The sequence below is a fragment of the Myodes glareolus genome, chromosome 5, assembly GCF_982192425.1.
Source record: "Myodes glareolus chromosome 5, mMyoGla1.1, whole genome shotgun sequence".
Taxonomy (NCBI): Eukaryota; Metazoa; Chordata; class Mammalia; order Rodentia; family Cricetidae; genus Myodes; species Myodes glareolus.
Window position 1 is genome coordinate 89,394,604 of NC_142030.1, and position 25,061 is coordinate 89,419,664.

Below are 25,061 nucleotides of genomic sequence, written 5' to 3' on the forward strand. Positions count from 1 at the left end.
TTATATGACTTTTAAAAGTTAGTTCAGGTTCATCTCCTCAGATAATGGGGCTCTTTAGAAAAGTCCCCTCCGGGGTCCCGCCCCAGCATCACCTGCCCGTGGCTGCCCTCTATCTCCCCACGCTTGTCCAATGAGCTCAGAGCTCAGGGCCCTCGAGGCTTCAGCACCTGGATCTGCTCAAAGGGGATCTCGAAGCTGAAGGACTCGTTGAAGTAGGGGTTCAGGGTCTTTTTCTTCACGGTCGTCTTCTTCTTCTTGAGTCTCTTGCCATTCTGCATCAGGTGGATTTTCACGTAGGGGTCTGCAGAGACAGTCCCAACCCAAGAGACCCCTAAGCCCTGACCACCTTCTCAGTGTCCCCAGACCACTTCGGGATCGGACAGGCCTCCACCTTGCTGGCACCAGCCCCTTGGAAAGCCCAGAGAAGGGACAGGAAGTCCCAAAAGCAGAAAAGTCATCTCGTTCGAGGGTGGGGAAGGTGTTAAGGACCATCCCTGTTAATTCTTGTTAATTTATGGATTCCCAGTACATGAATTGGGGGAACTTCTGAGCTCAAGAAGCTTCAAGAGGAAGCATGGGGACCAAGCGGCCAGGTGCCTGGCTGGGCAGGAGACACGGAAGTGCTGCAGTCAAAGCAGACTTCTGCCAAGTCCCGGCCCTACCCCATCCAGTTGTCCTAATCTTTCCAATGGAAATCTGAGGACACAGAAGGGAAAGGACCAGCCCAAGGCCGCATCCTGGGTCAGTGATGGAGCTAAAGCCCAGCAACAGGGCTCATGGTCTGAGGGGGCTCTGTAGTGGCTTTGCCCATCTGCATCCTGTGGCACAGGCTAGCCCTCTTCACTGTCAGAGCATCCTCTTCCAGAACGAAGCTGGCAGAGCCTACAACCTCTCCTGGAAAAATATCCCCTGCTCTGGTGGTATGGCAAAAAGGCAAACTTTGGGCTAAGCCCTGCCATTTCTAACACTGCCTTCTAAAGTCCTGTGTCAAACAAAAATTCCTCTGTCTTCTCCATGGCCCACTGGGCGTAGCCAGAGGGCAACGGGAAGGGACTCATATGGACAGGCAGCCTGGAAGAATGCTAAGACTGGGAAGCTGTGCCCCACAACAAGCAAGCCGCTTCCTATTGTCAGCTCCAGGGACTTAGAGCAGTGACTGGCTCACTGGTGCCACCCACTGGCACCCAGGGGTTCTGCATTACCTGAAAGGCCCCCAACGTCCATCTTCTTGAGGTTCTTGGCCTCCAGGATACAGACTGTGAGTTTCCCGGCAGTGGGCACATAGCGCAAGGAGGTACAGATGTCACCCAACTTCTCCGGCTGCCCAAGGAAAGAAGCAGGCCTTAGGTCACTTCAGCTCCCCAGTGGTCTCTAGTGTGGCTGACCCCATCTTCCTAAGACTGGCAAAGCAGTGATTTCTGGCCACCTCCCTAAGTCATCAGCACCCACATCAGCCACGGTCTGAGGAAGCTGACGTCCAAGAAGGTAGAGGACAGGCTATAGAGGAGGGACCCGGCAGAGCTGGCAGATGTACGGTAGGCTCAGGTCCCCGCCAGGCTGGGCTGAGAAGGGCACCAGGAGCAGGTGCTGAGTGGCCAAGTAGTTTTGGGAGCTTCTTCCCTGGTGGCTTGTGTGCCTGCTGCCATCCTTTCCCATCAGCCACTGGGCTCGCAGAGTGATGTGTGGGTTTCAAAGTACTTCCCTTTCCTTTATTATTTACTATTGTGTGGACAAGGCAAGGACACTGTGTAACTCAGAAAGACAGCCGCGTAACACTGGGCAGAGAGGTCTGGACTCCTGACCTTTATAAAGCCTCCGCTAGCCCCAGTTTCTCAGGGGTGGGGCCACCAGGGTAAGGGTAAGACCAACCAATCACACATGTCTTCCTTCAGGTGCATAGGCCTTCAACTCTGGCAACAGGGGAGGCCCCAGCTATAGAAGAAGGCCTGGCGCCTTCATCCCTGCTCCTCCACTGAGCACCAGGCAGGCCACTTCAGGAGCCTGGCTGAAACATGCAACTGATGCTGGCGAAGCAGCTGGAGTGGGAATTCTGGGACCCAGTAAGTGAGGGTGGATGGCTGTAGCAGTTGCTGGGAAGACAAACCATACACTTGAGAATCCTATAGAATCAAGGCTGGCTTTCCTTGTGGGTAAACTGCGGCATAGAATCAGATTGACAGTGGGACCTTCAAAGGAACAATAATAATGGCATCCTTATCCCATAGACTGTTTGGCAGACACCAGGCATGTACAAGGCACTTGGCATGGGCAGTTAATTTCCAGCTGGAAGCCTCTAAACGGAGACAGCAAGGCCACAGTTTAAGAAGCTTCCCCTGGGCTTGGTGGTGGTGGTGCACACCTTTAATTCCAGCATTTGGGAGGCAGAGGTAAGAGGATCTCTATGAGTTCAAGGTCAGCCTGATCTACAGAACAAGTTCTAGGATAGCCAAGGCTACTCAAGAACCCCCCCAAAAAAGGAAGAGGATAAGAAGAGGAGGAGAAGGAGGAGGGAGAGGAAGAGGAAGGAGGAGAAGGAAGAAGAGGAGGAGGAGGAGCAGGAGGAAGAAGAGGATGAGGAGGAAGAGGAGGGGGAGGAGTAAGAGAAGAAGAAGGAGGAGGAGGAGGAGGGCAGCAGCTTGCCCTGGGTCAACAGTCAGGCAGTGGGGAGCTGGACACTTTGATCAGCAGACCTAACTAAACCTCCTCTCTTCCTAATATACACGTAGAGGAACAAGCCTACAAGAGCACTGAGAGGCCAGGCCTTTCCACTCTTACCTCTTCCTTCTCCCCGCCTTGTAGGTCTCTCCACTCCTCAATGGGCTGGCCGAGGTCCACAGTGTTCATGGGCACCTTCACCTCTCCGATGATGTCATGTTTAGAGAAGCGGTCAAAGTCATAGATGGCCATCACCAGGGTTTTGCCTCCTAACTCCTGGTATGGCACCTGTCGGGCACAGATAGGGTCAGAAGGGGCCAAAGTGGCTTGAGCAGCTCTGGGGTGGGGGGTGGGGATGCCGTAGGAAGAGCCCGGGCTTGGACCTGTACTGCCACAGGCACCAGGCAGACTGTGGAAACGGGTGTGTGAGATGGGAGAGAGGCTACTGTGCCACTCTGAGCATGGCCCAATGCTCCAGCCATGGCTGTGGACCAGCGAAAGGTGTGCAGAACCCAGGGGCAGAGGGGGAGCCGGAGTCTTCACCTTGAAAGTGAAGGTCTCATTGAAGGCAGGGTTCAGTGTCTTCCGGTGCACCTTGGTCTCATATTTCTTCTTCTTGTCTGGGAGGAGGAAGACTTTGACATAGGGGTCTGAAGTGCCACCCATGTCCAGGGCAGGGAGTTCAGCCGCTTGCAGGACACCCACGGTGAGCTGTGGAGAATGGATGTCTCAGTGTCTGGACTGCCCATCTAGCCCCAGACATCTAGCCCCAGACGGTCTCCTGCCGACCCCCCACCCCCACCCCAGCAGGAGTCTGGGAAGGGGACCAGGCCAAGCTCAGCAAGTAAATTAATAGCAGAGTTCACCTGAAACCTTCCCCAGAGGAAACTGACGTCAAAGCCAAAGGCTACGTATGCCCTGTAGCTTCCAACTGTCCCACTCTGCAGAAAGAGGCAAGGCCTACCTGTCTCTAGGGAGTCACTTCTGCCCATGCCCTGTCCCTGTTGCCCAGCCCCACATACCTGGTTAGCTTGGAAATCATAGTCCAGAGAAAACTGCAATTTGCCCAGGTTCTCTGGCTCCTTCTCCTCCTCGCCTTCACCTTCTCCTTCGGTCAGGCCCGTCTCTGCATCATCATCATCCTAGGAGAGCTGAGGGTGGGGAGAGAGGGGCTTAAAGGGGAAGGCAGCAGCCACCCTTCACAGAGACACGGAAGCCACCCAAACTCTGAATCAGAGCCCTTGTTGGGGGAATTGCGTTGTGGGGAGAGCCCCGGCTTTGGCCTGTATTGCCTGCAGGGTACAAGGCAGACCCTAGAAACCAGCATGAGATGGTAGAGCGGCTCATCGGGGACCCCCAGGCAGACACCCAGCCCCACACTTGGAAGACATGACATCTCTCCTCCCTGTGGGGTCAGGCACTGTGCCACAGGCCAGATAGCTTCTTGAAGCAGGGGAATCACTTTGCTTTAAACCCTATCAGTCTTTTGCTCAGATTTACCCAACCTGGGTGAGACATACCAGGATTGCAGTCCAGGCAGCCACGAGCAAGGCGAGTCCAGAGAAGCAGAAAGAGAAGGGAGCGATATAAGAGCAAATCCTTCAGCTGAAGCCAGCCTGGAGTCATGGCTGCTTGTTGAGATCAGCCTGGGTTACGGGCACACATGTTGCACACATATACACACATGCACATACAAGGACCATACATGCATGCACATACACACGCATGCATGCATACACACACTAACACAAAGATGTGCATATATATACACCATTCATGTGCACGCAGACACACACACACACTGTAGACTCCTTTGAGGCCCACCTAGGCACACAGACACATAAGCACTCAAAGGCCATCATGACCCTTGGCTGCCCTTTGAGGTCAGTCCCTTCTTCCAGCCTTCATTATGATGCCTTGAGGAAGACTCTCCCAGTCATTCCCCAAACGAACCACAGAGGACTGGGAAGCACCCGGCTCTAAACTTAGAGGAGAAACTAATATGCCAAGGGACCTATTGAAGCCAACACCAACAGGCTGGGGACAGTGCCTCCTTATCTGAGAGTGATGGATTCCATGTGGTTCTGTCTTGGTGGCTTCAAACTCCACCTCCCCACTCCGAGCCCCACCCCCACCCTATCAGATGTATCTGTCCTTCAGTCTTTCCTGGACAGAAACTTTGATGTAACCTAATGGCATCTTCCTGGTGGTCACCATTGATGTCTAGCACTTTGCTCCAGTGGCCTCCTTGGGAGTCCATACCTTGTTCCCCTTCTTCTGCTTTTTCGAGGGTGAGCTAGCTCATGCTGACTCGGACTTAAGTCCCTGCCCTCTAGCTTGAGGTGGCTGACCTGATACTCTAGGTGTGACCGTCGCCATTGTGACCTGTGTGGAGGGTCTGCGCATGTGTGGAGAGTGCAGAAAGAACAGTTCATACAGAAGAGGAGGGTTTGGCTGTGGAAGCTATATCTCACCTTTCAGGACCGGGAAAGCCGGGCAGGGCCCCTCCCAGCTCCTCCCCAGCACCCTACCTGGCCCCCTTTCATGTCCTTCATGTTCATGGCGTTCTTCATGCCCTTGCCCTTCTCCTTCTTGTTCTTCTTCTTCTTGCAGCAGCATTTCTTGCAGATGCAGAAGCAGCAGGTGAGCAGCAGGAGACCAGCAACCACAGCCATGGCGATCAGAGCCCAGGGTGGCACTGCCCACACAGAAAGCCCCAGCATCAACACACTGCGCCTCACAAGCGCCCACATCCCAAGCAGTGGGTTGGGACTGTGACTCCCCCATTCTACAGCCCCACATTTTTTAATTGATCTTTATTGAGCTTTACATTTTTCTCTGTTCTCCTCCTTGCCTCTTCCCTCTCCCAGGGTCCCCATGCTCCCAATTTACTCAGGAGATCTTGTCTTTTCTACTTCCCATGTAGATTATATCTATGTAAGTCTCTCTTAGGGTCCTCATTGTTGTCTAAGTTCTCTGGGATTGTGGTTTGTAGGCTGGCTTTCTTTGCTTTATGTTTTAAAACCACCTATGAGTGAGTACATGTGATAATTGTCTTTCTGGGTCTGGGTTACCTCACTCAAAATGATGTTTTCTAGCTCCATCCATTTGCCTGCAAAATTCAAGATGTCATTATTTTTTCTGCTGTGTAGTACTCCATTGTGTAAATATACCACATTTTCCTTATTCATTCTTCGGTCGAAGGGCATTTAGAATGTTTCCAGGATCTGGCTATGACAAGCAACGCTGCTTTGAACATAGTTGAACACATGTCCTTGTGGCACGATTGAGCATCCTTGGGATATATACCCAAAAGTGGTATTACTGGGTCTTGAGGAAAGCTGTTTCCTAATTTTCTGAGAAATCATCACACTGACATCCAAAAGGATTGTACCATTTTGCACTCCCACCAGCAGTGGAGGAGAGTTCCCTTTTCCCCACAACCTCTCCAGCATAAGTTGTCATCAGTGTTTTTTGATCTTGGCCATTCTTACAGGTGTGAGATGGAATCTCAGAGTTGTTTTGATTTGCATTTCTCTGATAACTAAGGATGTTGAACATTTCCTTAAGTGTCTTTCAGCCATTTTAGATTCCTCTGTTGAGAGTTCTCTGTTTAGGTCTGTGCTACATCCACGGCTGTCACACCAGTGTAGCAGAAATGCTGACTGGACAGACTGTTGCCGGAGGATTGGGATCTGTGCTTCACGGAGCTGTGTTCCAGGTGGTCCCTTGGCAATCAGTTGTGGTGTAATGCCACCTGAGTCACCATTTGTACTGACTCGACTTCGCTGTACTTGGCGCCATATGTTTGTCTTTTCCTTGTCTTTGTGTTCTTTGTGATCTTTGCATATTGCTAACAGATCAGACTATTCCAGGCAGTTGTGGATACAAACAAGACTGCTGAGGACATTTTGAGCTCTGCCCCACCATTCATTAAAGCCTTAAAAGAAGTAGCCAGGGCACTGCTGAGGAGCTCTTCCCAGAGAGATCCTTCATCTGGCAATAGATGGAGATAGAGACGGGGACCCACGTTGGAACATTGGACTTAACTCCCTAGGTCCAACCGAGAAGCAGAAGGAAGAAGAACGTGAGCAAGGAGGGCAAGATCAGAGGGAACCTTCATCCGGCAATGGGTGGCGATGCAGACGGAGACCCACATTGGAGCACCGGACTGAGCCCCCCAAGGTCCAAAGGAGGAGCAGAAGGAGGAAGAACATGAAAAAGGAAATCAGAACCGCAAGGGGAGCGATCACCCACTGATACAAGGGGACTGATCTAATGAGAGTTCACCAAGGCCAATTGACTGGGACTGAAGGAGCGCTTGATCCAACCAGATTCTCTGGAGGAGGCTGGATTCTCTGAATGTGGCTGGCCCGAAGTCTTTCTAAAAAGCCATTGACAATGACTCTGGTACTTGTTTCCTCTGCATATTCTGGATTTTTGGGGATCCAGTCGGATTGGATACTCACCTTCCTGGTCCTGGAGGGAGCGGGGAGGAACTTGAACTACCCACAGGGCAGGAAACCCTGACTGCTCTTAGGGATGGAGAGGGAAGAGGAGAGGGAGTGGGGGGAGTGGGAGGGTGTTGGGAGGAGGGGCGAAAATGGAAACTTTTATATTTTAATAAACTTAAAAAAAAAAAGAAGTAGCCAGTTCTGGGAATTGGCAGGGTCATCATTAGGATAATTCCTTGATGATGTGGAACAAAAGGAGTTAATTTTACTAGGAAAAACCTTAGAAGCCTTCTACAGGAAAACAGTATTAGGCATTTGCCTGGGAAATACGTGCAGGAGGCCTATGCAGCCTTCCTTATGGCCAGAATAAACCTAAGCTAATTACATCTGACCCTGAGAGTCGGGGAGGGAAGAGAGTTGAGATTTATGGTATGAGATGAGTTTCAGACAAGTTTGAGATCATGTCTTTGAAATTTCCTAGCAGAAAGCTTTCCCAGGAAGATAGTAGCCTTCTTCTTTCCCACCCAGGATAGTCTGAGCACAAGGTCACTTAGCTCAAACCAGCCAGCCACCTGGTGCAAGCTGATAAAGATAGCCTAGCTCAAGGGCAATAGCCTCTCTAAAGGCAAGAAAAAGAGTCAAAATATGAGAGAGCAAAAGTCCTTGTACCCAAGTCAAGGCATCTTCAAAGATTCTTTTTGTAAACTGTTTTATGCTGTTCTTTTCTGTTTTATGATTTGATGATGTATGCCTTTGCCAAGTTCTTTGATTGTAAAAAATATATAATCCTGCACTGAAAAAAGTAAAATTGCAGCAGCATTTTTCAATCACATTGAGGGTGTCTGTCTGTCATTCATCGCCGTTTTCTGAATTCTCCTGAGCCTTCGCCCTGTTCTCCCACGGTCTGAGTGGCTCACCTGAGCTGGTCCGTGGCAGGTCTGTACTCCATTTGGGGGGGGGGAGCAGTTATTTGTTCTTTTGATGATTGATTTCTTGAGTTTTTTGTATATTTTGGAGATCAGACCTCTGTCTGATGTGGGGTTAGTGAAGATCTTTTCCCATTCTGTAGGCTGTCATTTTGTCTTGCTGACTGTATCCTTTGCTTTACAGAAGCTTCTCAGTTTCAGGAGGTCCCATTTATTCATTGTTTCTCTCAGTGTTTATGCTACTGGGGTTATATTTAGGAAGTGGTCTCCTGTGCCAATGCATTCAAGTGTACTTCCCACTTTCTCTTCTGTAAGGTTCAGTGTGGCTGGCTTTATGTTGAAGTCTTTGATCCATTTGGACTTGAGTTTTATGCATGGTGATAGATATGGGTCTATTTCATTCTTTTATATGTTGATATCCAGTTATGCCAGCACCACTTGTTAAATATGCTTTCTTTTTTCCATTTGATATTTTTTGCTTCTTTGTCAAAAATCAAATGTTCAAAGGTGTGTGAATTAATATCCGGGTCTTCTAGTCAGTTCCATTGGTCCTCCTATATGTTTTTATGCCAGTACCAGGCTGTTTTCAGTACTGTAGCTCTGTAGTAGAGTTTGAAGTCAGGGATTGTGATGCCTCTAGAAGTTCTTTTATTGTACTGGATTGTTTTGGCTATCCTGGGTTTTTTGCTTTTCCATATGAAGCTGAGTACCGTTCTTTCAAGGCCTGTGAAGAATTTTGCTGGGATTTTGATGGGCATTGCATTGAATCTGTAGATTGCTTTTTGTAAGATAACCATTTTTACTATGTTAATTTTACCTACCCAAGAGCATGGGAGATCTTTCCACTTTCTGGTGTCTTCTTCAATTTCTTTCTTCAAAGATTTAAAGTTCTTGCCATACAAGTCTTCCATTTGTTTGGTTAGAGTTACTCTGAGGTATTTTATGCTATTTGTGACTATTGTGAAGGGTGTTGTACAACTGGTTAACCTCATCACAGCCAAGGGAAGGAAGAGACTTGTGGAGCCTGGCCCTGGGACAGTCCTTGGAGGTTTGACCCAGAGGCATCAAAGTTTCCTGAGCTCTAGTTCCCCGAGAAGACTGACCTTGCTTAGCCAGAAGGGCTGGAGAACCCTTACCACCACCCCCACCATGATGCTCTCCACTGCCCTGAAGTCCTGGCTCCCACCACTGTGGCTGATCCTGCCAAGGGGACCCTGGTTCCACACAGAGAGCCTTTGTCAGGAGTTTGGTAAGCCTTGTTTTCTGCACTCCAAAATAAAGCAGTTACTAAATCTGCTGAAAACCTGAATAATGATTCCTAGCTCATATTTTTTCACCTTTTATTTTCATTCTTTGGTGAAATTTTAAAGTGGTACTTGGAGTTGAACCCCGAGGCCTGGACCATATAACAATATGTTCCTTTGGTGACCTCATTCATTTTAGACCATACTCTCAGCCTTATAGGGTTCCCTGAAAAATCCGAAGAGCCCAGCCCAGCCCTTCCCTGTGGCACCTCAGCCACTCAGGCCCAGCCCTAGCCCTGTAGGGCCACTCACAGGGGATCTTGTTGATCTCGTTGAAGAATTTGTCCTTCAGCTTGGCGAACATGTCTTCTTGGCTCTCCCCAGTGGCCGTGCTCTCTGTGGAGTTGTCGGCCGGCCTGACAGGCATCGTGGCAGTGGTGGTGGCAGGAGCCACGATGGGCTCCTGGTTCCTCTTGAAGATGTTCCTCATGGTGGCAAGGTGGGCAGCTGGGGAGAGAGGAAGAGAGCAGGATAAACATCCCAGAAGCTCTGCCCAGAGACCAGGAGACATTCCCACGCTAAAGACTATGGATGTTTCTCCCTCTGCAGCACAAGGTGCACAAACAATGGCCCTCAGTAAGGCAGTGCAGGCATGCCTGGGGTTGTGAGGGGTACCTGCTGCATGCGAGCTACTAAATCCAAACAACAGTATGAGGTGGGGTTTTTTTTGTTTGTTTGTTTTTGTTTTGTTAGTTTCTTACATTCTTCTTATTTAACAGCTGGGGAAACTGAGGCCACTCCCAGCCTGACAGACTCTGCCTGGCTCCCAAGCCTACAGCCTGCTTTCCTGTGTCAATAGCATCAAGGAATGCGGGAATCTGCAGCTAACCTCCCACAGCTCCAGGAAGGAGCAAGGCTCCCAGTGGGGTGGGCTTCAGCCTCTGTGCTCCCTGACTTCCACGGAATGGCTTGGCCTGCACTCTGCCTGTCTCCATGACACAGGAACACCCCTAGCCCCTTCGCATTCTGTACTGACCTCCACCATCTCTACTGGCCTCCATCATCTCTACTGGCCTGCTCATCTGTACCAGCCTTCATCATCTGTACTGGCCTCCCTCATCTGTACCGGCCTCCATCATCTGTACTGACCTCCAACATCTGTACTGACCTCCACCATCTGTACTGGCCTCCATCTCTACTGGCCTCCATCATCTGTACCGGCCTCCATCATCTGTACCGGCCTCCCTCATCTGTACTGACCTCCACCATCTGTACCGGCCTCCATCATCTGTACTGGCCTCCATCTCTACTGGCCTCCACCATCTGCACTGGCCTCCATCATCTGTACTGGCCTCCACCATCTCTACTGGCCTCCATCTCTACTGGCCTCCATCATCTGTACTGGCCTCCATCATCTGTACTGGCCTCCACCATCTGTACTGGCCTCCACCATCTGTACTGGCCTCCATCTCTACTGGCCTCCACCATCTGCACTGGCCTCCATCATCTGTACTGGCCTCCCTCATCTGTACTGGCCTCCAGCACTTGCTCAGAGTCTTTTCCCACCCTTTCAGATCCACATCTCTAGTCCTGCTCCTCCCAGCAGCAAAGAAGTGGCACCCACTGGATATAGGAAAATCTAAGGAGATGGGGAAGAAAGACAGGGGCAGAGACATGATGGGAGGGAACGACCCCATGATCCTACCAACCAGAGAGCTAAGGCACTTGGCACACTTCAGGCCAGTACACGTCCTGTCTTATATCTAGACCACACCACATGTAAGTCGACACTCTGCTTTATTTATCTTTTCCTTGACATTTTGTCTTCATCGCTAAGTGGCTAAATAGTAACCTACTGCGCATAGTAGTACTGTGATGTTTTCATTCCAGTACTGATAGAGTGTCCACTGCTACATGGCTGGGGTATAATTAAATAGTAGTTCCTACTTAGCATGTGCTGGCCTAGGTTCTGTACTCAGCACCACTACATACATACACACAAACACACACACATGGATATATAGTGTGTATATATATATATACATATATATTATATAATATATATTATATAATCCTATTATATAACCACACATGCATATATGTGTGTGCTATATATACTGTGTGTATATGTGTAACTATAAGCACATACATATATATATACATAGATTCCTATAACAAGATGAGCACAAACTCTGATCTTCATTTAGAGCTATGCTCTCACAAGCTTCCAGACTCTACCCTGCCCTCTCACCGTTCTGCTGCTCTGAAGGGTGTATGCCTCTTCAACGCGTGTCCCGACAGGACCGGGCCTGTGCTGTGCTGACATTAGCTCTCCTGTGTCACGTGCACATCACTAAAACGCATATTGCTGACATCCGATGTTTGCTTTTGAGACAGGGTCTCACTACACAGCCTAGGCTGGTATTGAACTCACAATCCTACTGCCTCAGTCTCTCACATGCTGGTATAGGGGTGCACTGGCATGTGCATGTGACTGGCTTCTCTCCTTTAGTGCGGTAAGTTTCATCCAGACTGTAGCCCGTATCGTTGTGTTGTTTGTTCGTATATTCTGATTTTTCAAGACAGGATTTTTCTCTGTGTAACAGCCTTGGCCATCCTGGAACTCACTCTGTAGTTTTTCACACAGAGAAAAACCCTGTCTTGAAAAATCTCTGTTGCTTCCTACTGCTAAATGATATTCCACTATATAAACAACACATTTTATTTATCTATTCATCAATTTATGGACATTCAGGCTATTTCTGCTTTGGGACTTTTATTATGAATATCCACATATGTTTTCACTTATCTCGGCTACAGTTAGGACAGAAATTACCAGGTGGTGTGGGAACTATGTTTGGTATTTTAAGGGGTCACCAAACTCTCTTCCAGGGTGATGGCATGAGTGTGTCTTCCATCCACAGTGTCCGTAGGTCTGTGAGGGTGGAGGTGGTGCCTCACTGTGGTTCTGACGGGCCGGGCGACTGCTCAGCACTCATCAGCGATTTCATTATTTTCCTTAGGAACATATTCGACTCCTTTACCAATTAAAAAACTAATATGCTTTTATGGGGGGAGCATGTGTGTCACAGTCTAAGTCTGGAGATCAGCGGACGCTTGAGGAATCATGTAGGATCATGTAGGTGTCCATTTGCACAGGAAGAAGCATCATGTGGTCGCATGTAACAAACATAGCATGTTGAAAAATGCCCACAATATACAAATACAGGAAAGGCAGGTTCTATGTAAACACCCTAAAAGGATCAGAACTCCATGGCACTGGACTTCTGAGCATATCTTCCCACCTTCTGGAGGGCCTTTTTCCTTGTTTGATACACCAGCTCTATTTCTATTACTATGTGTACCTGGTCCAATTTATTCTTCTGGACGCAAGAGCCTGGAAATCGCAGCAGGTACACCCTGAACTCAGATCTGCTCCTGAAACTGCTGGCAAACTGGTCAGGAGCTAAGATCTGTGCTATTTCTTATTTCTGCCTTCGTTCTTTGCTCTCCCCTTTTATTTAGCCAAGACCACTTAAAATCAGACCAGCTCCCTTGGAAGGCAGCATGGGGGCGCCCCTCCCTCGCTCTCTTTTTTCGGCAGCCCATATGGCCAAGGGCCAATGATGGGCTTAGTCTTCCTCTTCCACCCCCCTGGGATGTAAGTCAAGGCAGCGACACACTGGCCGTGACTGCGTTGCAGAGAGGCACTTCAACTTGGCTGAATCTGGGAAATTCATGGAGGCAACCGTTGACCAGTGGATGGCCAGATACGGGGCAGCCATGCTGGCAATAATAAAGACCGTGACACACTCGCAGTCTCCGGTGTTGGTAGCCACTCAGCCACTTTGACCTTCCCCAGCAGCCACCAAGATGACAGGACTGCAGGCAAGGCTACGGACAAAGGGACAGATAGACGTGCAGTGGCTCTGGCCAAACCCTTATCCCACAGAGATAATTCCCCCAGAGACCAGCACGGACACTCTGTCTCCTCAGGGTCCTAAAGCTAGCCGGCTTCCCATGCTGACCCCCAGGGGAATCTTAGTTAACTATACTTGCCCATTCTCCACATCAACGCCTTGTTACTGCTTCACTATACCCTAATGACTCTCAGTTTCTCTGTGTTCCCCAAGAATATGGAGATAATGTTCCAGGTGACAAGACATGAGGTCCAAAGGAGGTGGGGAAACCACCCATTTGCATTTTTAATTTCAATGACAATTTAAAACCAAATAAAAAGGCCAATATCATTCATATAACTCCATCTCTTCTCTGATATGGCAGTCCAGTAGGTGAATCTTATTGGTTGCTACCCCACTTCTTCAGAAAATTATTTATTATTATTATTATTATTATTATTTGGTTGTTTTCAAGACAGGATTTTTCAGTAGCTATGGAGTCATTCCTGGAACTCGCTCTGTAGACCAGGCTGAACTCAAACTCACAGAGATCCGCCTGCCTCTACCTCCTGAGTGCTGGGATTAAAGGTGTGCACCACCACTGCCCAGCTTTTTTTTTTTTTTTTTGAGAATTTTCTTAATTCATCAAGATAAAAGGAATCATCTGAAGGAGAGCACAGAAGCAGGGGACTAGACCACAGAACTCAGTTCTGAGAGAGAGAATATGAGCAATGGGTTCAGACCCTGCTGAGGAAGAACTCGAACCCAAGTTTATCTTTTAATTATTTAATATACATAATTGGGCTTTGTCTACATGTATGTCTACGAGGGTGTCAGATCCCCTGGAATTGGAGTTACAGACAGCTGTGAACTGTCATGTAGGTGCTGGGAATTGAACCCGGGTCCCTTGGAAGAGCAGCCAGAGCTCTTAATCTCATGAGCCATCTCCCCAACACCCCTAAATCAGAATTTCTGATCCTTCTGTGGCTCCTCTCTGCCCTGCCTCAGGATGCCTGAAGAGAGCTCTAAGCCATCAACTGCCCTTGGAGGACAAGAGGAAGGCCGCTCTCCAGAGGCCCTGACACTTGACTCTTCAGGTCGGTCTGTCCCTTGGACAACCTTGAGAACTGGAACACGGTTTGTCCTGAAGGGAAGGAGGCTGGGATTTTACTGGAATCCTCTCTGGCTTCAGCACAAGCCAGGAGATAGGGAAATTCAGATAAAGACAGGGAATTAAACTAGAGCATCATCCTGCAGCAGGACCAATTCGGTAAGAACAAACAGGAACCACAGGATGTGCTTCTCATGGCTCTCTACTAGCGTAGGGGGCGATGCAAAGGAGAGAGTAACCTCTGGTAGCCTACACGTGTCCCGTTAGGGTCCAAACCCCACTTTTCAAACAGAAGCAGTGGGCAGGAGGACGTCTGAGGGACACACAGGTGTGGCACTGTCACCCATCTCTTCTCTACAACACTCCCATAGGAAGTGTCTGGACACCGTGGACACCATCTCTTCACTACAACACTCCCATAGGAAGTGTCTGGACACCGTGGACACCATCTCTTCACTACACAGTCCCATAGGAAGTGTCTGGACACCGTGGACACCATCTCTTCACTACACAGTCCCCATAGGAAGTGTCTGGACACCGTGAACACCATCTCTTCACTACACAGTCCCCATAGAAAGTGTCTGGACACCGTGGACACCATCCCTTCACTACACAGTCCCCATAGGAAGTGTCTGGACACCGTGGACACCATCTCTTCACTACACAGTCCCATAGGAAGTGTCTGGACACCGTGGACACCATCTCTTCACTACACAGTCCCATAGGAAGTGTCTGGACACCGTGGACACCATCCCTTCACTACACAGTCCCCATAGGAAGTGTCTGGACACCGTGGACACCATCTCTTCACTACACAGTCCCATAGGAAGTGTCTGGACACCGTGGACACCATCTCTTCACTACACAGTCCCATAGGAAGTGTCTGGACAATGTGTACAGTTAGAGCTCGTGTTCCTTTTTCAGTCATGGGCCTTGAGCAATACAAGAAAAGTTGGGGTGCTTCTCTAACGACTCCCCAGAGCACAACTGAGAACCAGCACATACTAGTTGCCATGCCTAAGACTGTATTCTAGCTCTGGCCTCATGGGGACTTCCAAAGACCCGGATTTTCTGTCTCCATGTCACAGCAAGCCTTTGCCTTCCACAGCTTTCCCCACACCAGGCCTGTTGCGCTCTCTCTCTCTCTCTCTCTCTCTCTCTCTCTCTCTCTCTCTCTCTCTCCCTCTCCCAAAGTCTATTCCTAGACCTTACCAACCCAAATGAATATTTTAACCCAAGAACTTTACCCTCAGGCCCACAAATTCAGCTTTTGGATACTTCCTTCTTGCTGTTCACACTGAGGCCTAAAAGGGGACCCTGATGGGACCACCACGCGGGACTGCAGGTGCCAGATGGAACACAAGGACAGAAAACAAAAGGCAGAATTACTGATGCCCCAAGAGTTAGCTTCTTTCCTTCCAAAGACAGAGGGCAAAAGTTCTTCTTCACTAACACAGCTGTGTCATGCATGTTCACATGTGTGTTTCATGTAACTGTCCATATGCCACTGTCTCTAGAACCCCCAACTTAACTGGGGAACAAAACCTGCGGCTACTTCAGGTTTTTCCACTCATTCTCTGAGGTGTGCAGTGAATTTACTTTTTATTTTCTCTTTTGGCATGCCTATTTTACACCTGTGTGTGTGCCCATGTATGAATATAAATGTTTGTGGGTGGCATGAAAGACCTGACAGATGAACCCTGACTTAGAAGCTCAACCACTCTTGTTTCTTAGAACATACTAACGCGGTGTCTTTGGGTCTACTGAACGCTTCATAAAGCTTTTTAAAATGTAGCATTTATTTATTTATTTATGTTGTGTGTGCATGTGTATGTGTTTGTGTGTGTACTCATGTGTCACAGCACACATGTGGAGGTCAGAGGACAACTTGCAACAGTCAGTTCTCTCATTCCACTATGTGTGCTCCAGGCATCAACTCAGGCTCGGCAGCAAGTCCTCTGTCCCTGATGTTAGCCAGTCCCCCAGAAGACTTGAAAATGCTACTTTCTTATATAAAATAATATGCATTAATGTCATAAGAGTTCCATGAAATTTCACGTTGGAGACACAGAGTTTGATAGCTTTCCTTCAGCAAAGTTTCTGAAAGAAACTAATTCTATTTCACTTTTTAAAATAGCCATGGATATTCTTAAGAGCAGCCCCAGTAACTGGGGGAATGGGTGCTGTCCTGATGAGAAAAATGGACTGGAGAGAAGGAGAAAGGTTAGGAAAGAACAAAGAAGGAAATAAGGAACCCATCCTTCTTGATTTTAAGAGAGACCGGAAAGGTCTTGTTGCAGTAGGAGAGAGAGCACAGAAGAGGTCTGGGAACTTCTCTGCTGCAATGAAAGACTTACCAGGCAAACATCCTGTGTCTGCCTTGGTGGAAATCTGTAATAAGAGAAGGTGGCAACTACCTGAATTCCTCTTGGTCCATGACAGTGGCCAGATCATCGCAAGCATTTTCTCTTTAGGGTACTGAGAAGTGGAAGCCCTTACCAGCCCAATTGTATGTTTTTCTTGCATAGGTATTGATTAATGGAAGCGCTTACCAGCCCGGCTTTGCCAGCCCTAATAAGAAGCATGCTAAAGCCACAGCAGCCACTGTGGTTCTTCAAGCAATGGGCCTTGTACCAAAGGACCTCATGGCTAATGCCACTTGCTTCAGGAGTGCCTCACGTAGATAGACTGAGGTTTTATATTAATCATTTCAGATAATTTTACTCTGCATCACAATGTATTTCCTCCTTAACGTTGTAAATATTTCACAATTTAAGACACTGTATAAAAAGCAATCTGTACAAACATCTCCAGGCTTTGGTTTTTGTGCCATGGAAATTGTATTTAACCATACAGGGTTTTGGTTTGTTTATATTGTTTTACCTTAGTGATGTATTTGTTTAAGTGGCTAACATCAAAACAATTGTTTGAAGGCATCAGTAATATTCAGTGTGGAATGTTAAATAACGCTTTTATACTGTATTCTCTACTATGATGTAACTCCCCTTTCTTATGGCTAGGCTACTGTAACACTTGCCTGTAATCAGTGAAGGGCTGTGCACCTTCTACTATTTCACAAGGGGCTCTGCTGGATAGATACTGGGCCAGTGTTATTAAGGTAATGAAGCAAGATCTGCTCCACAGGGCTAATGCCACCGCCCCACCCCCACTCCAAGTTTTGTAGAGGTTATGAAAAGAAAGTGATCTATTGTGTCATGATCAGCACTAAGTCCTGCATTCCCATTAAAGCCACTTGGATCATAAGAAGGGAGTGAATGGAAGTCTAACTAGAATTTTCCTTCAGAGGCCAAGTACATATTTAGTATGGCTTGAGTTGTGATATAGTTTTCCTTTGATGTGCATTTTGAATTTCAGCTACACCTAGATAGACATAAATAAAAATGCTCCAACCAACTTATCAAATAAAAATTGGCAACCAGCCATTATTTTGTTGAATATAAGAAAGTTTAAGTTGATGTTAATTTTTTAGGGTCTGATAGAATATTCATGTGTATTACAGTGGTATTCATATGCTATGTCTCTAAACTTTATTTTCAAAAGCTTAAGGCCCAAATACAAACTTCTCTGGAATTAAAAAAAAGTAGCCATGAATAACAAAACAATAAAAATGTTTTGTGTTACTGAAAATACATCTAAATAACATACATTTTAAGTTATTTTATTAGATTAATTGTTATTGATTTATTTATCAAGAATACCCCTTTTTTCCAGACAGAAGCTCATTATATAGACTCACTAAACTGACCAGCTGGCCTTGAACTCAGAGACATCCTCCTGCGTCTGCCTCCTACGTGCTGGGATTAAAGGTGCCGTGTGCCCCCACACTTTCCATTTTCAGGAATGTTCTTATTATACAAGTGAGAGCTGTAAGGTTTCCACTACGGCTGTGACCTACGCAAAATGTTTATCAAAGATCTTTATGCCAACTCCCCTTTTCACAGTGACAATGACAGGCAGTGCAGCCCAGTGGATTCAAACCTAGGCACACTCACTCCAAATGTAACGAAAACAGCTGTTATTAAATCTTAATACTAATACTTACAATTTAAGATTTATTTTAACTTACATTTTATGACATTAAAATATAAAAGATATTGCCCTTCACCTGTTCTCTCCTCAGAAAACAGGCTTTGCAAGGCTCTTGTCCTGTTCAATTAAAAGGCAATAATAACAAGAACCAAGCGTTGGTGCCTGATTCTCCTGCGTAGGACTGATCGGATTAGACCCCGTGTCTTTAAAACCAAAATCCTTCTATTTAGTTTACACTGAAAGTCATTTCTTTAAAGATCTAGGTTTGGGGTTGATTTGTGCATTATGAACAAAAGGACCTGGTTAACAAACTTAAAGAGACAAAAGTCACAGAGCCTTTGTTGCGGGGCGAGGGTGAGGGGTGTTCCAGACACAGTTTCTCTCTGTAACAGCACTGGCTGTGGAACAGGCCTGCCTCTGCCTGCACAACTATGTGTATGTGTGTTGTCTACATGTACTGGTGTTTAATATTGTTCATGTGGTCCATAAATTAAAAGTGTTATTGGCCCAAAATCCCTGTTAGCCTGTAGTGTAACTAAAATGGTAAAACGAAAGCAAAGAGGGGTTTGTAACTAAACGGTCTGAATCAAGACGGGATTTAGTTGATCCTTGTCTCTGTGCTGAAGTCTCTATTGTTTGGGAGAATAACCCGCTTTCAGAATATGGGCCTCCTGCTCCAGGGCATGGCTCTCTCAGGGGCATGGTGCTCTGGGGTCTGCTGCTCCTACAAGTCCAAAATTGGAATAATGAATTATGTCTGTGCTTTCAGCTTTCCCTAAGTAATGAATATGTTTACCTGCAGAAGTTCCCAGGTAGCCCACAGGAAAGGAGTAGACTCTAAATGAAAGCAAAAAATCAGAATTTTATCCTGATTTAGAGTTCATAAGTCCAAATAAGAAATGAATGTATTTTAAACAAATGCAGTTTTCAAATACCTAGATAAATTGGTTCATTTAAATTTGTTGGTTAAAATAAATACTATCTCCATGACTGCTACAAATGTTTTGCCTTTGTTTCAAATATAGCTTTCTGTGCTTCATTAAAATATAAAGTAGTTTTATTAAAAATATTTTCTAAGCCAGGTGGTGGTGGTGCACGTCTTTAATCCCAGCATTCAGGAAGCAGAGGCAGCGGTAGGGAGATCTCTGAGTTCAAGGCCAGCCTAGTCTACAGAATGAGTTGCAGGACAGCCCAACACTACACAGAAAACCCTTGTCTCAAAAAACAAAAACAGACAAACAAAAAAAAAATGTTTTCTAAATTTTGTAAAGAAAAATTAAACAAACAAAAATAAATAAAAAGGAGATATACAGGGGTGGGGAAGACAGGGGAGTGGGTCACTTAAAACCAAGGATATATGACAAACCCTTTGAAAATCCACTAATTGGTAAGCTTATTTAAAAATATAATATTTTTAAAAGTTTGGACATAGGTACCCTATACAGGTGGACAATGCTCCCCACAAAAGACATGGTTATTTAGTGAAAATCTTGGTGCCAAGTATGGGCTGTCTCCATACGTATTGTTGGTCAGAAAGGTCCCAGAAAACCCCCAAATGCCCGATTATCACCATTGTTCTTGGTTGTCCACCAGAACTAGATAGTAGGGATAGAATACACCTTGGTTTCCGGACAGAGAAATCAAGCTGAGGGTCACCTAAAAGTTCCTCCCCGAGGACCTGGAGAGATGGCTCAGTGGTTAAGAGCACTGGCTGCTCTTCCAGAGGTCCTGAGTTCAATTCCCAGCAATCACATGGTGGCTCACAGCCATCTGTAATGAGATCTGGCGCCCTCTTCTGGTGTGCGGTCATACATGGAGACAGAATGTTGTATACATAATAAATAAATAAAATCTTTAAAAAAAATTACTCCCCAATAGACAGTGTGGTAGTTTGAATGAGAATGGTCCCCATAGGCTCATATGTTTGAATACTTGGTCCCCAGTTGGTGGAACTGTTTGGGAAGGTTTAGGAGGTGTGGCTTTCTTGAAGGAGGTGTGTCACAGGGTAGGGGCAGGCTTGGAGGCCTCAAAAGCCCATGCCATTCCCAGTTAATTCTCTCTGCCTTGTGGTTGTGTCTCAAAAGGTGAACTCTCAGCTACTGCTCCAGCACCATGCCTACCTGCCTGCTGCCATGTTAGTGGGCTCTAACCCTCCAAAACTGTAAGCCCCCAATAAGCTTTTTCTTCTCTGTGCTGCTTGGTCATGATGTCTTTCCACAGCAATAGAAAAGTAACTAAGTTAGCAAGGTTTCACAGTGCCACAGTGTGATATGTCACTGGGGGTAAAAGCCATAAACTGTATTACTAAGTCATCAACCTTGCATGCTATAATACTGACTTGCCAGGCAAGATGTGCCCACTGCCCAACAGAAGCATGAAAGCCTACATGGGTAACCAACCAATTTTGGATTGGATTTGGGGTCTACTCCACTGGAGGGAATGCATGCCTGGTTCTATGAAACCAATCAAAAGCCCAGAAGAAGGGAAGACATGGGCCCTAGAAGGGAACCTACTACTATTACCTTGCTGCATGGACATATTACAAGAACAGATTCTAAATATTTCAACTCACTCACTAGATGAGTGCTGGTCTCAACCCTGGCCAGAGACACTGCAACAGCCAGCAGTTAATGCATAGCCTCACCCCTGATAACAAGGTAAACAAGATGACTACTGAGTACTCAACTCTGTGGGGCATCTGTATCGAACACCACCCCCCCCAACCCCAGGCTCAGGGAGCATCTCTTCTTGGAAGAGGAAGGGAGAAAGAAGGTAAGAGCAGGATGGGGAGGGGGGCTGTGAGATTTTGTCTTCAGGACAGGACAGGACCGGTGTCCAGGTAAACTCGCTGCAGCTATGGTTACATGCAAAACCAAGTCAACAATATTAGTCAGTATTTCAACAGGCAATGCTGTGACTTAGTGGGTCACAAAAAAAGAAGAATGGAGGGGAGATATGAAATGAATTGGGGTACATTTTGGGGTTGGATCAGAGGAGTAGGAAAGGGCAGCTGATGAAGGATATGGCCAACATACACTGTTTACATGTATGAAATTGTCAAAGAAGGGACCAGAGAGATGATGGCTCAGTGGCTAAGGCACTCAGAAGTTCTGAGTTCAATTCCCAATACCCACAGAACAGCTCACAACTGTCTGTAACTCCAGCTCCAAAGCCCTCATATGAAGGGCAAAACACCAATGCATACAAAATAAAAGTAAATCATTTTCAGAAAGAAGAAGAAAATTATAGCTACCTCCTTAAAGTTTGGGTATGTAAAGGTGTTTGCCGCCAAGCCGAATGGTCAGAGTTTGATCCCAGAACTACACATTGGAAGGAGAGAACCAACACCTGCAAATAGCCTTCCAGCTTTCACTTCCACACGGTGGCATGCACGTGCCCACATACATATACCTATCACATAAATAAGTAAAGATAAGAACGCATCTAAAGCCTGAGTACAGACTACTGACATGTCAGCTCAGACAGCACAGCTGTCATTAGAGGGAATTCCATTTCTACACCCAAAGCTGTAATCTTACTTCCGGTCTTGACTTTCGTCACTGTTTTTCCTTTGGCACTGCTGGTTCCCACTTGTTACAATCTCACACATTCTCTGCTCCAACCTATTCCATCACTGGGTTTCTTCTAGATAATCTTTTTGGTATCTTGCTATATTCTTTTTTCTTTTATTTAAATTGTGCGTATGGATGTGTTTGGCCTGCATGTATGCTTATACACCTCTTGCACGCCCAGTGTCCATGCAGGCCAGAAGATGGAGTCCAATCACCAGGAATTAGAGTTACAGATGGCTGTGGCCAACCGTGTGTGTGCTGGGAACTGAGCCCCAGTTCTCCACGAGAGGAGTCAGTGCTCCTACCAGCTAAGCCATTTCTCTAGCCCCTCTTTCTATTTCGTTTTTCCCCTTCTAATGGAAACAGATTCTTTTCTCATCAATATATGTTGATTATAATTTCCCCTCCTGCTATTCTTCCCAGTTCCTCACCATCTCTCCTCCCCTCCTGGTCCACCCCCTTTCTGTCTCTCATTAGAAAAGAACAGGCTTCCAAAAGACAGCAACAAAACATAACAAAATAAAATATTAAGATAAAACAAAAGCCTTCACATCAAAGTTGGACAAGGCAAACCAACAGAAGGAAAAGAACCCAAGAAAAGACATGAGAATCAGAACCTACTCAGGAGTCCCAGTCAAACACTAAACTGAAAGCCTTGCTATGTGAGGACCTGGTGCAGACCATGCCCTGTGTCTGCTGCTTCCGTCTCTGTGAGTTCACGGGAGCTTTGTTCACCTGATGTCCTCCACTCGCCCTGACTGTTAGACTCTTTCTGTCTCCTGTCCTCTGGGTACTCTGTAGGCCACCAAAAAGAAACATATATAGCAACCCAGCTGCAAAACCTTAGATCTACAGTGCTATCCTGCCTACAAAATATGTGCCAGGGTGATGGTGGCATAAAATGTGTGGGAGTAACCAACCAATGTCTGATTTGACTTTAAAACCCACTCCAAGAGATGGAACCCAGACTAACACTGCTTAGATGAAAAGAATCAGGGACGGCATAGCCCAGAGACGTAGGGTAAAACCAAATAGTGTTGGTCTTGAAAAAGAAAGAAAGAAAGAAAGAAGGAAGGAAGGAAGGAAGGAAGGAAGGAAGGAAGGAAGGAAGGAAGGAAGAAAGAAAGAGATAAAATAATTCCTAATGATATTCTGTTGTACCCAAAGATGAGTGCCAATTTCAACCATCATCAGAGACGCTTCCTCCTGCAGCAGATGCGAACAGATGCAGAGACCCCCAGACCTTACACAGAGAGAGACCTTGGAACACTTACCTCTAAATGGGATGTCTCCATCAAATCCCTTCCCTCAGAGCACAGGGAATCTTGTTATATTTTTAATGTGAAACCACCAGGACTACAGAGCGGGACCCTAGCTCCAAATAAAAATGCAGAAAATAGAACCCATTTTTCAGGACCACTTTGAAAATACATGCAACCATACATGGCATCCATTGAACATGGGTTGGTTTGGAAACCGAGCCATTTACCCGAAGCTGGAAACGGCTTTGGCACAGTGTGGGGCAGAGATTGTACCATACTTCCTCTCAAAGAGCTGGTCACCAGGAAGTGTCCTACACCCAAGCCACCTGGATAAAAAGGCCAACCTGAGATGAAGATGTTGCATGGCAAAGGTCGGGCCACTGCAGACCAAAGGCATGAAGCGGGTGAAACTGCAGGTCCTGGGAGAGGGACTGGACCTCCGCTCCCGGCAGGAGCTGTGCAGGCATCATAGCTGCTAACTAGGGCCTTGGGAAGTCGACTTCTTAGGGAGAGCAGGCAAAGGCTGGCAACCCTGGCCCACCAGAAGCTGGCTCAACAGAACAAGAGTGATATGGGCCCCGACCTGGAAGAATGTAGACAATGGAAGGCCAGGGTGCAGCCTCCCAGTGTGGGAGACCCTGGGCTCTCATGCAGAAGCAAACATGAGAGAGAATGTGTTCATTCATTCATTCCACTATGGACTGAGCTCATACCAAGCCAGCCTTGTGGATCTGACCATAAAGCAGATGTGATTAAGGATTTGAACATAATTGAAAGTAAAATGGTAAAGGAATGCACCAGGGCAGACAGAGGATGTACAGACTAAAGGCTGACGCTGAGGGACTGAGGGTCAAGCCAAGACCTAACGGAAGAGCAGGAAGAGGTAAAGGGGCGGGAAGGACATTTTCATTGTCTTAAACTTCACCTCCTGACTGCTTCCCTGGGACTATTTCACCCTGCACCTCAGTCACTTTGGGTCTGCCCCAGGGTCTTCCCTGTCCTCGGGACTGCCCTTTCTCTTCATAGTCAGAGCCTGTGTTATTCACGCTCCAAGCCCCAAGGCCCACCTGCCCTTGACAGAGCCACTGGCCAGCGATAGCTGCCCTTGCTCACTCAGGTCACATCTACAGTTGCCACCAAAGCACCTTACATAAAATGCAATGCCAAGCATGTCACTACTGCTAAAGCCATTCCAGAGACATGAGCAGCCCTGTTCTGCAGCCAGCATCATCTCTTTCCCGCCCTGTCCCTTACAATAACAGCCAGCCTCAATGTGGCGTGTTACCCACCTCCTCAGGCCTTCACACGTAGGATACCATACCTCAGTGCATTGAGTTCATGTTCTTACAGTGGTCCCCCACACACAGCTCAAACAGCACCTCCTCCTGCCTGACTCCAACCCTGACCCCTCGGTCTCCAGGTGAAGGCCCCACTTCCTGCTTTCCTGGTCCTACCCTAATCCTCAGAGGACAAGCCTTCTAGCAGAGACTTTATCCCCTCTGCTTTATTGTGGCGGTGAGGCAGGGGTTGGGAAATCAAAGCCATGGATTGAATCCAGCCCTCATCCAATGTCTGTAAATCAAAATATGCCAGAAAAAATGCTTGCTTATTTACAGTCTCATTATTGCTGTTTTTACCCAAACAATAGAGTTGGTGTCCTAGTACCCTTTGTCAACTTGACACAATCTAGAGTCATCTTGGAGCAGAGCTTTCATTGAGGGATTGTTTAGATCAGATTGTTTAGATTAGATCACACCTGTAGGTGTGTCTGTGGGGGATTGTCTTGATTATTGATTGATATGGGGGGGGAGTTGTCCGTCCCACTGTGAGTGGCACCATCTCTAAGCAGGTGATCCTGGGCTGTATAGAAAGCTAAGTCTGGGGGCTG

The 25,061-nt window shown here is 47.0% G+C and overlaps 1 protein-coding gene and 1 long non-coding RNA gene across 5 annotated transcripts in view; one reads left to right on the plus strand and one right to left on the minus strand.

The window, feature by feature from the left end:
* Positions 1–25,061, minus strand: part of Syt2 (synaptotagmin 2) — a 116,878-nt gene that overhangs the window by 7,567 nt on the left and 84,250 nt on the right. For all 4 annotated transcript variants that reach the window (XM_087906506.1, XM_087906504.1, XM_087906505.1 and 1 more), the window contains 7 exons: positions 9,592–9,786; positions 5,187–5,353; positions 3,678–3,797; positions 3,199–3,366; positions 2,776–2,943; positions 1,203–1,320; positions 168–301 (listed from right to left, as the gene is read on the minus strand). In XM_087906506.1, coding sequence (XP_087762632.1) covers positions 168–301; positions 1,203–1,320; positions 2,776–2,943; positions 3,199–3,366; positions 3,678–3,797; positions 5,187–5,353; positions 9,592–9,769 — 1,053 coding nt within the window. In that variant the 5' untranslated portion in view covers positions 9,770–9,786. The remainder of the gene's footprint in view (positions 1–167; positions 302–1,202; positions 1,321–2,775; positions 2,944–3,198; positions 3,367–3,677; positions 3,798–5,186; positions 5,354–9,591; positions 9,787–25,061) is intronic.
* Positions 1,887–2,922, plus strand: LOC146894981 (uncharacterized). Its single transcript, XR_015001418.2, has 3 exons — positions 1,887–2,060; positions 2,226–2,387; positions 2,800–2,922. It is a non-coding gene; the product is annotated as an uncharacterized LOC146894981 (long non-coding RNA).